A 17,331-nucleotide genomic window follows, 5' to 3' on the forward strand; every position below is an offset into this window, starting at 1 on the left:
CCCTGATGTTTTTTTGGCACGCAGCCCTAAAAGCTGCAATTTCCATTCCCTCCCCAGCTGCACAGCCCCTTTCACACTGCCATTACAGGATGAATTAAGATAGGACTGCCTGCACAGTAAGAGCGTGGCATGTACAATCCAACACCAACGGCACATCTCTGAGACCAGGCCAAGCGCCTAGCAGAGACGAGCGGCAGCAAACAAACTTCCGTTTCCACCGAGCGCTGAACATCTGCATCTGAGGCTCCTGACAGATCTGCCTTAGGTTTCTGCATAAGCCAACCACGGCTGAAAGCTGGGCTGCCGTCCATTATCCTTCCTGAAGCCCCAGGCAAGGCTGATTTCTTACACGTATCGTTCCCCATCACCAGAGCTCTTGACTGCAAGTCACTTCCAGGCTGTGTGGTGACAGGGAAGCTAGAGATACAGCAGAGAATTCAATGACTGGCCTGCTTTCTCAATCAAAGAACAGACTCTGAAAGCAGCAGAAAGGGGCAGGAGTTGACTCTCACTTTTTCTTGTGTTCTTTTCCTCTGCGATAACTGAAAACATAGAGAGTAAACAGAAAGGGCTGTGACTGTGTGACACACTCCTCCTTCCTCAAACCACCATCGTTTGTTTACTTGGGGTTACCAAGAAAGAGCCTCCTGACTGGGAGATCTTTATGGAGTGGATAAACTACTACTTGTCAAGTGTATGAAATACAATCCTGGCTACAAGCAGAGAAATGGATCAATGACCTCTGTAGAGAAACCTCCAGTCCTATCCCTCAATAAGACTAAAAGCTCACAATCAGCTTGTGCTCAGACTCTACCAACCCCCAAATTAAAAACACACGGCTCCCACTGGGCTGACTGCAACACCATCACAGGATTCCAAAGAACCGCCCAGAATCCAGATGTATAAAAGCAACAGGGAAAATGACACACATTCAGGTTTCATTAACGCCACCTGTAGCTTATTTCATGCTATAAAGTCAAGACAGTGCCGCAGAGAAACCCTGCAACCTAGAGTGGGAGAACAGAGCCATCATCTCAGTAACCCTGTGCAAGCCACGTGACGCTTCTATCACTAATTTCCCTCAAAAATAAACTGGGAATACTACTACTTACCCCATCTATCTTATGGGGTTCTACTGAGTCTCAGATGAAATCAAGTATGCAAAACCGCTTTGTGGTATTGTAGGTTTGATGTTCCAGTTCCTAGGAATGTACCCAATATATGCCCACCAATGATACGGACAAGAATACCCACAGCGTTTTTATTCATAATTGCCAAAGTCTGCAAACACTCAAATGCTCATCATCAGGCGAATGGATGAATTAATTGTGGTGTACCCATAAAGGGGAATACTACATAGCTATGATAAAGAATGAACAACTCTGATGTCATGGATAAATCATAAAAGGTATGACACCAATTATATGAAGGTTAAGAACAGGCAAAACTACTCTCAAGTGACAGATGACAGAATAGTGGTCACCTCAGGGGACAGGGAGGTTCTGACTGGGAAGGGTACCAGGGAGCCTTCTGGGGTGATGGACATGTTCTATATTTTAACCGGGGTGGTGGGTACCCACATATATGAATTGCACATTTAAGATGTGTGCATTTACTGTCTGTATGTTCCACCTCAGTAAAAATTTTAAATTCTATCTTGAAAGTATCAAGCTCTGAACAAATACAAGGAACCACGGTGACATTCTCATTACTGCTCTTCCTGTGCTAGCACACGGAACGACAACACCGGGGACGTAAGGCAGAAAAGCAAAGTGGAAAAGAGCAAAGGAAAGTATCACGGGGTCCAACAGGGCCGAGCAGTTAGACAAAATAGTTCTCAAGAAATGATTCTTCAATTGTAGCTTATATCCTCCATGTGGCTTTGAGATCTCTCACACATTCACACAGAGAAATTTGGGTGTACCCCGGAAGGGCGAGCATGAGCGTCTTTTCTTTATGTAGACGTGGCTGGTGCCGTTCTAAGGAGGAGGCATGGAGAGGTGGCGCCATGGTGTGGTGGAAAGATGACTAGGAGGAATGAGGGGTCTGGATTCTAGTCAGTTGTGCTGGCCACGACCGTGCTGTGAGATGACACTGAGCAAGTCAACTTCGCCTGTCTAGGTGGCATCCGTAAGATGACCAGACCGCTAAGCTCTGAGCATCTGATGCTAAGGTGGAGAATCAATAACTGTCAACAGCAATAAAGAAGGCTAGATTAGGCAGCTACAAGGAAAACAAGTGCTAGAAGGATGATTTTTTCCCCACAGAGCTTGTATCAAATGATTATTTAGACATAGCTCAGCCTCTTGGAATCCCGTGAGAAACAAGGTCCCCAAAGGGGGCAAATCCTCTTTCCCCTTTGTGCTCTTAACTTGGAGTAAAAAGAAAGGAGGCCTGGGGTCAGGCCTACAACTGGATTCCTGGCCAGTGACTTTCTAAGATATCTCAGACATGTCACTTCACTTCTCAGGGCCCTGAAGTTCTTCATCTACAAAAGAAGGAGCTTAAACTAGATCACCATTTTTCAGGTTCCATTCCTTGAGGTCCTGGAGGTTCCTCCGAGTCCGGGCACGGGTAATCCCCATCTGCCACCCCACTGCCCATCAAGTGAGGAACGCCTCCTTCATCTGTCCTGTGTATCAGGCTTCCTCGTACACTTTCAGTTTTAAAAATAAAAACTCAGCTAGAACATTAGTCTTCTTTCTAGCTGAATAAAACTCTGTACAACTGAAGCCAGTGTCCTCTGCCTTAGAAAGTTCTGGCTTGTTTAAATTCTTCTAACCCAGGGCTTCTCAACTGTGTCATTATCAACATTTTGGGCCAGATAATTCTCTGTTGCGGGGGCTGTCCTGTGCACAGTAGGATGTTTCACAACATCCCTCCTCTACTCACTGGGGGTCAGAAGCACACCCCCTGCTGTAACCACCAAAAATGTCTCCAGACAATGGCAAATGTCTCCTGGGAGCAAAATCACTCCTGGCTGAGGACCACTGTTCCAACCCTAACACAGGTCAGCAAGAAGAAACTTAAAAACACAAAAACCTCTTTGACACAGAAGACCAACTTCAAGTGAAGACTCAGCACATCCTGACCTCTCCCAAGTCCAGATCTCTTACTGACTGTGGCCTGGGGCAAAAAGCTTCCCTCAGGCTCCTGGAACTAGCCAGGATGAACAGCCCCGCCTCCTACCACCGAGCCACACCTTGAGAATGAACTGATGGGTGGAGGGCGCACAGAGCCACAGAAAGACTTCACCAAACATCAACTGTTAATGGCATGTCTAAGAATAACAACTAGAAACAGAAAAAGTGGAAGAATTGACAGGTTATAATGACAATAAAAATGAATGTAAAAGGGGTAATATTTATACCTAGGCTTCAAAATGAAATGAGGGTATCAGGAAACACAAAAGAAGGTGACTGTCGAAACTTATGTCATGGAAGAACTTTCTATTTCTGCAGCAGAGCTGACTTACCTATATTTCTCAAAGAATCAAAAAATCCACACATTTCTAGAACACACTGGAGGCAAATGGCTATCCCTAAGATGCGCAAGTGTAAAGTTATGATTTAATTTTCATTTAAAACGGATAACCCTGGATAATTATTTCCTTTCAAATCATCAACATTTAATAGCAAGAATTTGACAGCTTGCTAACTTTAAATAACTTATGGTAAATATCTTGAAAGAGTTTAAATGGACCGTGAGGACTGTTCTTCAATCTCTCTAATTACAGCCAAGTTTCCTTAATTGATTATTTGGAAAGTGACCAAGCTTAGCACTTGCTTTGAAGGCAATGTCAATGAAGATTTCAGTGCATGGTCAAAAGCGATTATGCTTCCCTAACTTGGCTGAGAGAAACAGCTGACGTATGCCTCCTATTAAAACCACAGGGATCGGCTTCCTTGAGCCAGATCTCACTCAGTAATTCTCCCCATTGTCATCTGTATGAGCACTCTCCCTTCTACATTTCTCTCCAAAAAACAACAGGTGCTATTTAAAGACACTTTTTAACACAAAGGATTAAGTTTTCACTCTGAAAAACAAAATCAAGGGTTCGTGCGATCTTGAACCGACACAAAAGCATAATCTTGCTAGTCAGACGTGACAGCGTGTGCACAGAAGGTGAATCAGAGCAACAGGCTCTTCTCCACTATGTTTACTATACCTTCTCCCCGGTCAAAGACAGTGAGGTTTCCAAAGGTGTCTTAAACTACGACCAACTGAACTCAGTTCTGCTGACATTAGAATCACGTAAGGACACCGCCCCATACCTAGTCATTAACTGAAGTTTCTCTCTGTGGCTTAACTAACAGACATGAAATTCCTGATGGTTAGGCTCTGTGCCCTTAAATTCCCAAGGAGATACCGCACGTGCAACACAGAACAAGCATCAGACAATTTGCAAGAAGCACATTACCCCTCTTAGGTTTCTTTCCCTCTAATATTCTGGATTCACTTAGCTGTGACACCTCTGGTTAAGATGTGCCGCTGTGAGGACAAACTACCTCTTTTAGATCAGTGCTCCACTCTTCCTCCAAAAACAGTAACATGAACTCAACTCTCACCTGGATGGTAGATTTTTTTAATGCAATAATGACTGAAATTAAATTATTTGTTGTGACTTATTTTACTTTTTCAGCAAAAACTGACTGATAAGCCTTTACCCTATGTAATGGCTAATTTTATGTGTCAACTTGGCTAGGCTACGGTGCCTAGTTGTTGCATCAAACACCAGTCTAGATGTTGCTGTGAAGGTATTTTGTGGATGTGATTAACTTTTACAATTAGCTGACATTAGGTAAAGATTACCCTCAATAACGTGGGTGGGCCTCATCCAATCAGTGGAAGGAGTTCTGCCTCAAGACTGGAACACAGAAATCCTCCTGAGTTTCCTGCTTGCTGGCCCGCCCTACAATTTCAGATCTGCCAGCGCCCACAATTGTGTGAACCAATTCCTTAAAATAAATCAATCTCCCCCTTACCCCCTACCCACAAACACATATATTCTATTGGTTCTGTCTCTTTGGAGAGCCCTGAATGATACACCCCAGTTGAAGGGGGAAGTGCTATCATGCTATCGTATAAAGTAACAAATAGAAATAAAACCAAGCAGTTACACGACATCTCTTGAGTACTGACACACTCACAGTACTGACATGGCAGAAGAAGGTATAGACACTGTGGAACCCCTTCTGAGACAGTAATCAGCATCTTAGAGTATGCTTCCAAAATTCCAGGATCTTACTTCCTGAAAGCAGGGACCATATCTGTTCTTTAACAAAATGCTCTTGCCAGGCCAAGTGCTTAATAAACATTCTTGTATATTCTGACTAACTTCTCTCCCAAACAATACTATGGTTTCTGCCAAATTTCTTTACTGAGTTGAAAATTCAAGGTATTTTAATTTGGCCTGAATTTAGCCACAAACTGAACATTTCCAGCCTTGCTCCTGCTATTCACTTAACAGACTCCTGTCTGCCAGCCCCAGACCAAGCTCTCCCTTAGCGGGTGCACAGTTATTTTTGAGTCTCCAGCACCTCCCTCTGCTACCTTCCGTGTACTGTTTGAGTTTCTAGAGGGCACGGGTGCTCTTATCACCACATCCAGCACAGTGCCCAGCAGAGAGGAGAGGCTCAGGACACAACTGACAGCTGCCGGTGTCGTGCCAGCAGGACGGGATCAATCAGTGACTGTAACTGAGGCTGAATGCTACGCACATACTTTCGAGCTATTCAATTTCATGTCATTAAAATTTCATCACAAACCTGAGGTATAATGAAGGATTACTGAGCTAAATAACCACACGTATTTGACCCACAGCTGAATCGGACTCAATACTTGTACACCAAACAGGGGGGCGTTAGTCTAACTATCTGTGTTGATATAAAGCTCATGGGGTCTGCATGCATTGGGCCTTTTACTGAAAACACCTGGATGTGCCTCATGCTAGAACGCTGGTGTTTCTCTACTTCACTGCACATTACAATCACCTGAGGGGCTTTAAACATTCAAAACCATGCCCAGGACCCACCTCAGACCAACAGAATCTCAGGGGAAAGGGAGAGGGGCATAGTCATCAGTATTTTTCAAAAAAATAGCTCCTAGGTGACTAATGTGTGGCCACGGTGGGAATCACTGGGCTACAAGGATTTCATAGGCTTTACCAGGGTCTGGGCCAAGCTTTGTATGTACCACGGACTCCACAAGCTCTAGAGCCACTGAAGCTGGGATTACAGATGACTCTAGAAACATTATCACAGCCTATGGAAAACTGAGATCACAATTCCTCCCATGAGGATGCTGCAGTTGAAGCAATTTGCCTGTTGGTTGAATAAAAAATGGGTACATTAATTTAGTTACCCTTAAAATTGAACTTCTTCAAGGAAGAATGGGCATCAATAATAATTACTGCAATAATTCATCTAAAGACAGGGAGTTATTCCTCAATACCTTTTTGGCTTCCTCAGCTGTGACAGAGCTTCCTGAGGCTTCATCTTTGGTGATCAGAGTAATTCCATCTAAAAAGTAATTCATAGAGTAAAGTCCAAGTACAAAGATTCAATCCCATCCCCCCTTCCTTTCCACCACACCTCCTCCCATCTTTCACTAGAGATTTTTTTTTTTTTGTGAGGAAGATCAGCCCTAAGCTAACATCCGATGCCAATCCTCCTCTTTTTGCTGAGGAAGATTGGCTCTGGGCTAACATCTGTGCCCATCTTCCTCTACTTTATACGGGACGCCGCCACAGCATGGCTTGACAAGTGGTGGGTCGGTGCGCGCCCGGGATCCGAACCTGTGAACCCCCGACCGCCAAAGCAGAGCGCACATACTTAACCTCTGTGCCGCCGGGCTGGCCTCTGCACTGGAGATTTCTAAAACTATAAAGGTGCTCTTCTTTGTAAAAAACATACAACTATAAAGGTACTTAATTTACACTGTTCCTTCCATCTTACATTGTCCTTTCTCCTATTTTTGCTTGTGTCAAATAAATGCCACATCTTAAATGCTACCTGCAGCTACCTGAAGCCTTCCTTCCTTAAATCCAGATAGAAATAATCTCTCCTTTAGAACTCTCAGATCAGTTTGTTTACCACTTTGAAATGGCTCTCATCATATCTTATCCTGTATAACCATTTGTATAAATTTCTTCTCTCCTAACAGTACTATACCTTTCTCCAGGGCAGGGACAAGGTTTCATTCATCTTTATAGTCCCCTCAATCTAGTGCACTGCAGAAGCTCAGTAAATAAATGATAAGTGAATGACTGTATACTTTGGTCCAAAGCCATCAGGCAACCCATACGGGAATCTGCAGACATTCTGACTTCTGACAGTGTTGTTGGCTGCTGATGGACTGGCAAGAAGGCTAAGGTCGGGAGGGAACAGGCTCTTACGATGGCCATGTCTACAGTTAGCACACTACATCAATTTTAGCTCATTGAGAGCAAACCAAAGATGGAAAATCGACCCTTTAGTTTTCTCTTCTTCCTAAGATTTTCTCTTGCCTCAAATGGCTGATGCATCAAACACTTTCAGAAAAGCACATGCATTTAACATGCATTTGTACCTAGAAATGGCACAGGTCATGTGTATTCTCTCAATAGGATAAAAGCTCTCAGAAGATGTGTCTCGTATATGTCCTGTAAGTTTCTTTCTAGCAAACAATTATGCTGGAGGCATTCAGTAAATACCAAAACCAATCTCTTTCATCTACAGGGCTGGCAGCAGAGACACAAAAGTGATTTGAGTAAGCCCCACTCGCCACCAATTCTAATTGCTGTTGCTCCCGAGTGCAGATGTTAAAGGGCTGAAAAATTAACTGTCACAGAAATGGCTGCCTGTGTGATGAACAGCTGCCCGTTAGAAGCTGGATACATAGGTATGCAACTCCTTTACAAAGAATTTGCACAGAAGGAGGCTGAAACTAATTTTGGGGCCCTACTTCAAGTGAAAAGTTTCACACTTCAACATCACTGTTTTTATAATATGTATTTTTAATAAGTAATATCTTACACTTGGGTTCTGAAAGAAATTCAAGTCAGGTTAAAAAAAACTGAGCAAAGAGCATGAAGGAAACCAAACAGCAAGCCCACACTGAAGAGTGTAAGTGTCCCTCTTTCTAGGCGTAATTTGCAGTGGTCACTGTGAAGAAGCGAGGCACGGAGTGGCGTTGGTGCGTGAAGACACTGGTCTGCTGATATGAAGTCCAAGACCGTGGTAACGAAAGGAAGCAGGAGGCACATGTGGGGCGGTCAGTGACAGCACTGCGGATGCGGCAGGACGGAAAGGGTCTAGGAATCTGAGCATGGGGGCGATGTCTGCCCACACGGCTTCTTCCAGCCAAGAGAAAGGCACGATCCTGGTAATGGGGGTCACGCTGCACGTGGGTTCAGGATGGGACTCACATGTTTACTTACTATTTATCACTGTCTATTTATGCTTATTAAGCAAGATTTTCGCTGAATCCCGAGCATTTCCCAAATCCACATGGAAAGTCATCAGGTCGCCACATAACACATCACACAATATAATTCATATTTATATTGAGAAAAAATAGCATAAATATTTGAAGATGACGACAAACGGCACCTTACCCTGAATGACAATTTCCCAGAAATGATTTAATTTTTTGATTTCCACTTTCTCTCGAAGGGCTTTCAGGAAGTTGTTAAAGCGCTGCTCTTCTGAGGACTGTGGGGCAGAGGAGGCAGTGAGTCAGGACACATAAAGAAACAAGTCACCCCCAGACCATCGTACTACATATACCGAATCCACCGTATTTACACAAAAAATATAAAATGCTCCTCTTTGGTAAATGAGAAACCTTCTCAAATTTCAGCTGTTTGCTGGGAGCTAGAAATCCTTCCATCTGTGGAAGGTATGGAGCTTCCCAAAGCCACACAATTTTTCTGGTGGCTTGGTACTTTATTTTTTAACCTTTAATATTGACAAATTCAAACAAAGACAGAGAGAATAATTTAGTGAATGCTCACGTACCCCTCACCCAGCTTCAACAACTCTCAACTCCGGCCAGTCTTGATTCATCTATACCTCTGCCTTCTCCCACAATCCTCAGAACGTTTTGAAGCAAACGTCAATAATATTAGTTTATCTATAAATATTTCAGTATGCAACATCCAAAACACATAGAAACTTAAAAAAAAAAACACAAACAACTCACAAAATATGGGAGCAAATCACCAGTCAGTATTCATATTTTCCCAATTATAAAACTTTCTTTTCCTTCTTTCCTTCTTTTTTTACATTTTTACAGTTAAAAAAGGTCTCTACATTAAGATTGATATGTCTCTAAAGTTGCTTTTGATCCTCCTCCGTCTCTCTCTCTCTCTCTTTTTAAAGAAACCCAGTGACCTTGTACTTTTAAGGACCTGTGGTGGCAACAGTGCACGGAGTGTTATCAGACACTCCATCTAGCCTGGGGTAGTGCTAAAAACGCAATGCACTTTTGCTACCTTTTTCCATCTTACCAAATCTTCATGCACCTGACTGTGTCATCCCTAGTCTTATACTGACTGGACTTTGCCAAAATTCTGTCTTTTATCCATAGGGCATTTGGATCATCTACTTCTGAATATTTTATTCTATTCTAATTTTAACAATTTTCTCATTCTCTTATCATTCTTGTAAGTCTCTAGAAACAATTCAAGAATTAATTTGTTCATTCACTCGGCAAATATTTAACAAGCACCCACATAGGAACATACACTACAACTGTACCTACTTTAAAATACACCTTCTAATTTAAACTTGCTCGCTCTTGCCTAGAGTTTATGTATACAAGCCCAGAAATAACCTGGAAGATTTTTAGAAGTGTTTTCTAAAAATTCCTAATAACACAAACAAAAACCCACACAAAAGATGGGGTAGGGGTACTAAGTAATTAATTTTCAGTGTTCTTTTTTTCTGGCAGTCAGACCCCCACTGCCGTCTTCACAAAATCCTTCCCAATAATTACACCAACATATATTTTCCATCAATTTCCCTAAAACAGTTAGCCCATCCTTTACAATACTGACTGGGCCACCAGAGGTTACAATGGAAACTTCCTTGGCTCCCTAAATAGGAATCATACAGCCAGGGCCATAATGTAATAAAAAGCTAACTTCCAGGGGTAAACCTTCCCACTCACTCACCCATCTCTATTCCCCCTCAGAAATGACACTGAGAGTAAAATGAGTTCATCATGTCTACTTTTCTTGGCGTACACTGCTATCTACAGTGAGAACGATCATTTCCAAAGCCCAGGCTTATCTGTGGAGTACTATATGTCTCTCCCTGTGATGGCGGCCGACTGTTCAGGAAGAGGAGACAGGCTAGGATAGAGTTACCTGAATGGCCTCTTCCCGGAAGACTCTGATGCAGTCCATGCTCTTCATAAAATACGGTGTTTCGTTAGTATCCAAAAACTGTTCAATGTGATTTATTAGCTGGTGACTCGCTAGAACATAAGACAATGGATTTAATTTCCTTGATCTGAGTGATGCTGGTTAGAGAGAGTGTATGCTTGTGTGTGCGTGCATATAAGTACGTATTCTGGTTCAAGACCCTCATGGTCAGAACGCACAGAGCCATACATCTTTCAGCAGGTGGGGAGGAAGGGGAGATAAGATGCAAAACGCTGATTCCAAAAGTCTGTATTTGAAAAGTTTGGGTACGACTTATTGATATTTGTCAAGAAATAAAATTTAATTTCTAAGATGCTTAGAATTATAGCCAAATGTTCCTTTTGGAATTTGAAACACAAGGTTGTTGTTGTTTTTTAAAAATTGTTGTTGTTGCTTTTTATTTGTCCCCCAGAATTTAAGGACCATTTGGGTAATTCAAACTGCCTTTCCTGATATAGTCATAGAAAATAGATCCTCTAGTCCCTCCCCTAATTCCACTCAGGATAACTGTCAAGTAGTGCCAGACAGTGAAAAGCAATGAGCCAGGGACACACCATCTTCTACCAACCCAGGTCAAATCAGAAAAGACCAGCCCTCAGCTTAATTTAATAATATCCCTTTAGAGTGAGAAATCATTGCTACATATCTTCTGCCCTTAGCTCAACCTGAATATCCTCTATGTTGCTCAGCACCCTACAAGCCACGAATACTTGAAAAACAATAACTGTCAGCAAGCAACGTCACAAATGCTACACAAAGAGGAAATATGTTAATCATGTTACTGTTTTCAAGGTGGGTTGCAACTTGAGGCTGCCTCACAAACAAACAATTCTTCAGTATGAAAAAAAAGCAGAGGAAAATAGAAACAGAAAGACATGAGGGAACTTAAGTTGCTGAGCAGATCAAAACTGACCCTTACAGTCTACGCAGAAGAACAAACCAAGGAGACGTGCACAGTCACGGCGGAGGGCTCCCTCTCAACCGTCCCCTGAAACCACTCACTAGCTGGCTGCTCGGTAATTTATGCTGAATGATCAAAATAGTCTAAGACTGCATGTGTTGCCATAATCATGGCCTCATCTGAGCATTCTGATAGTTATGAATGTGTGTGTACAGAATACTATTGAAAATTACTTTCAAGGCTCACCTATAAAGGCCACAATTGAATCAGTCACCTGAGCATCGCTCAGTGCCTTCTGAAAGACATGAAACTCAGTGCCACCAACTAATTTCCTAAGGATCTTGCGGCACGTGGAAAGGATGAAAAAACTGGCTGAAGTATTTTCTAATATAATAATTTCGCAGCAAGAGAAAAATATCCCCAGTAACCACTTCATCTCTTCTACCAACTAGGATATTAGGATCTCGATTATTATAAAGTACTTAACAAACTTGAGGGATTAAAGAAACACATCCCTGCAATTTCAGAAATCTTTACCAATGTACCCTGCAGCAGTGAATTAATATCCAACAACAATTCAAAGGAGAGGAGAATGTTCAGATGGGTCTTTTTAAACGAGGTAAATAATACAACCCTGATTAGTAGGCAGAGCAGAAAACCATCAACAAGAAGCTCAAAGCAACAGAAGCTATCTCTCTGTTTCAGCTTGGACAGGCGAAGGGACAGAACTGTTTGATATTTCCTATACCACTTATATCAGCCTGCTTTCTCAGATAGTTTGATATCAAGTTCACTCAGAGTTGCATATCTGGCACAAATAATAGCCTTCCCAGGCCAAGGGTAATCCCAGAGACTCCAAGTTTCTCATTTCTTTTGAAATGAGAATGAGGAATCTTAGCAAGCTATAACATAAAAGTTTCTCTTTGCTAGATTTAGTGATTATTTTCATTAACTTATCCTAGTATATATTTATTGTGTAACTGCTACATATAAGACACTATGCTATGTGCTAAGGACGATACAACTAAGTTGAAGATAAGATCCTTGCCTTTGAGGAGTTTACAGTCTGATAGGGGATACAACACATACAAAAAAGTAATAGTAGGAGGTAAATGTGAAGAGGGCTATGAGTGTTATGGAAATAACGTCGACTGATCTGAATTTTTAAAAATATTTGGTGAAATATTTGGTGAAATTCATGGAGAAAGCTTCATGAATTAACATGGCTTTTTGGTGGGGCAATGAAAAACAGAATTTGGCCATAATACAGCAAAAACAGAATGAGCAGAATTATGAAGAATAGAAGTGGGGAAGCCAAGGGTGTGTTTGAAGAAAAGCCAATGGTCCAGTACATGGAGCCCAAGGACAGGACTGGGGAAAGAAAAAGGAGCAGGAATTAGCCAGGAAAAGGGCGGAGGGAAGGGAGTTCCAAGAAGAACGGACAGTATGTGTGAGGGTCCTGAGGCAGGACAGAGCTTGGCTCCTTAGCAAGTGTACGAAAAAAAGGGTTCAAGACCAAGCCTTTAAGGAACTACAACACTTAGAGGTTGGACAGAGGAAAGGGAGCTGACAAAGGAGGCTAGAGAGGAATGGTCGGGGAGACAGGAGAAAACCAGGAGGATATGGCATCACAGATACAAGAAGACAAGACTACTTGAAGAGGAGAGTTGTCTGCTCCGTCATCAAGTAGTACATAAATAATATCACATACCATTATTACATAAAGACTGCAGGGAAGAGTATAAGAACACAAGGGATTAAGGACTGAAACCTAAGGAGTCCTTCAACCTGGGAGCCCACGCAGCAACTAAATAGTACTGAAATGCTTTGTCAAAAACACAGCTTCCTGACCCATTTTTATCTTGAAATATGATGGAACATACACACACACACAAACACACACAGTTGCCATCTTACAGAGAAAAATATTTGAAAGAGACCAAAATAAAGCAAATGCAAAAGCCCACAACCCATTTGCAATAATGACGTGGGAAAGAAGGGATACAAGGAAAAGGGGGCAGGAGTCTCAACACCCAGTTTCTATTTAAGAATGAAGTCCTTATGTATTCGTGGGCCTATGTGGATTTAGCTTTCTTATGTACATGTTAGACTGTCCTGTCCTTTCCTCCAGAAGGTTCAGGAACACAGGTAGATAAACACCCAAACTTCCAACAAACCCAACGAATACAAAGAACCAGAATTTGCCCTTCTAGGAACAATCAGTTACACGGCCTGTGCATCTGGCCCATGATTCTGAATTCTGTCCCTCTACCCAGACTATTTTGTGGTTCACTGACTGTAATAAACCATTTAACACCAGCAAGCAGCTGTGATGGATGATGCTTTAATACACTGAATATCAGAATGAGGTGTGGACAAGGGACTTCCCTTCCAAAGTTTGGTGGCACATCACATTTCCCCGCCATTTTTAATAAAAGTGAAATGCAGAAATGGCTGACAAAAATAACATTCTATTTTGGCTGGATTATGCTTTTGACCCCTCCTTCCTCCCTGCACCCCATAAAGGAAATGCTGATCATCGAGGTGCTTTTCTCTGCTTCTACATCAATTACAGGGTTAAGGAATAGCCTGTCAGTCCTCATACCTGGTAAATCACAGCCCCAATTATAATTCACCAAAGTGCTTTTCACAATTAGTCAGAGGCTCAATAATACTCGTTAGTAGATAATATAAAAAATGGCCATTGGAAGGGCCATCCATCTCAGGATACTAAGTCAGACAGGCCGTCATTTAGCTCGAGGAGTCTTCAAAACCAAAATATATATTCTGGATTTCAAAAATGTCTGTTCTGGATTTTGAGGTTTTAAATATGGGCATTATATATTAACCCAGCATCTTACCTGAGTACAGACTGTTGATACACAAATGAGTCTCAATACAACAATACTTCAGAGTTATATTAAAAATGCTATCCAGATTCAGAAGCGTTATGTAAGAGGAAAATGGCCGAGTTTCTTGGTTAATCTGAAATGTATGTTCTTCCTCCTTAGAGAAAACATTCAACACCATCCAAAGTCCTACAAAACCAATCACCTCGCTTCTTGCTGCACAGTCACAGGGGACAAAAAGCCCGAGGCCGTACGCTTGTCCGCGCCTGCCTCCCCATTTACGTCCTCCCTCCGTTCTCTGCCAAGATGTTTCCAACAGAGTGAAAGGAAGGCCTTTATTGTGGGGGTTTTCCCTCCATCAGACAGAGCCAAAAAAGCAGGAGGTTCACTCCTCTGTCACACATTATGTAGAAAGGACTGGAAGGCCATCTCAAACAATCCTGCTGAACCCAGGCATCGCTCAAGATGTTTCCCAATTGAATTCTTCTCACTATCTCAGTGCCTCACGTGAATTTTACTTAATGAAGAGGTGTACATTTTGCACGTCAGCAGTTAAATCATTTTTAAATGTTAAGAACAGATTTACATATAGCTAATGACAATGGCATCCTTATAAAACAAAATTAAAAAGTGGCAATAAAAGTCAAGCACTTAAATCAGTATATGGTCAGGTCAGTCACTAAGAGAATAAAAAGGAATAATATCTATCAGCAAATAAAACTCTAAGCAATCAGTCCAGTTTGCCACCAATTAATTCCACAGGTAAATTACAATCACTGTTTTAAATCAGAAACTTACAAGAAACATTTGCCTGATAAGAAAGAGTCTGTGTTTTAATACAGGCAACTGAAACAGAAACAGATCACAAACAGGCTTCCTTATGTCTCTTTACTACAGGATATAGATCCGCCATTGTGGGCAGAGGCTGTGTGTATATCAGTCAGGGTCCAACCAGAAGAACAGAAATCACTCTGAATATTATCACAGGAAATTCAATGCAGGCAATTGCTACACAGGTGATGAAGAGCTGTAAAGCTAATTGAGAATGGCGCTGTAACTCAGAGATTAGGAACAGCAAGAAGCCCTTAGCACCCCTCGGCAGTGTGGGGAAAGGAAAAGAATGGAAGGGTGTAACTAGAGCTCAGGGGGGCTGTCCTATGGGAGCTGCAGTTCTGGAGGACTGGAGATGCTGCCCAACACAGAAAGGGAGAAAGAGCAACACCCTGGCTTCTCCCTCCCTCCTCACTTCCCACCAGTCTCCCACCAGGGTCTCCCACTGGCTGAACCCAGTAGGAAGCCAGGAGACGTGGGGGCCTGGGAAATGCAACCTGCAGGGGCCAGCTCAGCCCCATCCCTCCCCGCAGATCCAGGGCACACAGGGGAAGGGTGAGGAGTGGACCTAGGGGCCACCAGCACAGCGTGTTGTTATGAACCTACAGAGGTGGATGCCCCATTTTATGCACTGGATATTTCCAAGAGATATAAATTAACAAGGTATTCTTTAATTTAAATAATAAGGAACGATAAAACGCATAGGTTTTTTTTTTCTTTCCTTCTTTGTAGTGATGTAGGATACAATGAAATTCAACTAAAAGTTACTGAAAAGGTTCACAAGCATATTTAAAGCTCTTCCTAGCTATTTAAATTTTTTTTAAAGTTGTAATTCTACAAAAACAGAATGAAGTAAAAAACGTAATTTTCCCTTCTACTTGAAACATCTTCAAAGCCACATACATTTCCCCTTCCTCGGGTTCAGCTGTGATGATAAACTAGAGGAAATGGAAGTGACTGCACTCCCCACAGCGCTCACGTCCTTTCAGACGTCACACGTACTTCCGAAAACTTAAATACAAAAAGAACGTATCCTAAATATTCTTCCTCTAGATGACAAAGATATGCTGATTTCTTTCTTAAAAATCCTTTCTACTTCCACTTCCAAAAGAGTTTGGATCTAAGACCCCAGGAAGAATCTGCCCTGAGTGTCTGTGCTCCGTGGGCTGGTGTTCCTGTTTTCAGTTTTGCAGTGTCGAATGAAATATTCCTAGTGGGGGAAAAAGAATTCACTGGGTGGCAACAAAAGAAACTGAGAACTAGGACAAACCCTAAGCTTTACGAACATTCAAATGCTGTCTTGCTTTTAGGCAGCTGGACCGTGACGCAGACGCAGCTCTGGCCTGGCTTGCCTCTTCCCTGTCCTTCCCCCTCTTACGGACTGCTCTGACAGACTCTCCGCCCCAGACCTGCTCATCCAGCAGAGGGAAGTCGCCTGCCTCCCTTTTAAGCACAGGGAAAGTCAGCAGACATGACACAGAGGAGAACACCACACAACCTCAATATTGTGCATGACCCGTGGCACAGGAAATCGCACTAAGGTAGGTAAAGTGTGGACCACCTCCACAGGACAGATACAGCCTGAGTTGCTGGGTATTATTGTTATTTTTCTTACCAATAACTAAAAAACTCAATTAAAACCTCACCATTTGAGCTCCACAAGCTCAGTCACAGCCCATTTTTTCATGCTTAACGATTTTCTCATTAAATGCAGTAATTTCCTACAAATTGCACTAATAAAAGTCAGTCCTGCTGCGTGTTTTCCCCCTTTTTTAAATGCTGCCTTTTCATTGATGTGTTAAATTAAAACCCCAGGCACAAGAAGCAGAGGAACTGCAAAGTCTTTATTGTCAGAATCCATTCCTGCAGACTATAAGATCTCTCTCGTTTTATTTTTGTTTTTATTTGAGCAAACTGTGTTAGTCCTACTTTGTAGCCACAGGAAGGATGATGTTGAAGGTCTCTTGGTCTTAGCTCACTCTAGAAAAAAGGTGCTAGTGTGAGCTAATGAAAAACTAGGAAAATAGCATCCAGTTAGCCCAGTGGTTGTAAACTCACTTTATGTAAGAGAACATTATGACAAGTCTTTTCCATTCTGGATGAATAATATTTCTCATCTTAAATAACCTGGGTCTAAGACCAGATCTATTCCTGAGTCAGCTGGAAAATTTTAAGTTTCCTGGTCAATAGGTGGGTTCCGTGGCACTCTATGGTCTTTTAATTTTTTACTAAAAACATTTAATTTAACCATTAAAGACCTACTGAACACGTCTCACAAAATCGGTAGATTATCAATTAATATTTACAGGGCATACAGCAGCTGACTGAAGACCACAGAACAT

The 17,331-nt window shown here is 42.2% G+C and overlaps 1 protein-coding gene across 1 annotated transcript in view; it reads right to left on the bottom strand.

Annotated features, from left to right (window-relative positions):
- XRCC5 (X-ray repair cross complementing 5) overlaps window positions 1–17,331 on the bottom strand; it is an 84,600-nt gene that overhangs the window by 3,249 nt on the left and 64,020 nt on the right. Inside the window, exons 17-19 of the mRNA XM_004427533.3 lie at window positions 10,352–10,461; window positions 8,597–8,693; window positions 6,454–6,521 (exon numbers count right to left, since the gene is read on the bottom strand). Of these exons, the coding sequence (XP_004427590.3) occupies window positions 6,454–6,521; window positions 8,597–8,693; window positions 10,352–10,461 (275 nt within the window). The remainder of the gene's footprint in view (window positions 1–6,453; window positions 6,522–8,596; window positions 8,694–10,351; window positions 10,462–17,331) is intronic.

Source organism: Ceratotherium simum, chromosome 37 (genome assembly GCF_057802395.1).
Source record: "Ceratotherium simum simum isolate JZ-2026a chromosome 37, ASM5780239v1, whole genome shotgun sequence".
NCBI classification, from domain to species: Eukaryota; Metazoa; Chordata; class Mammalia; order Perissodactyla; family Rhinocerotidae; genus Ceratotherium; species Ceratotherium simum.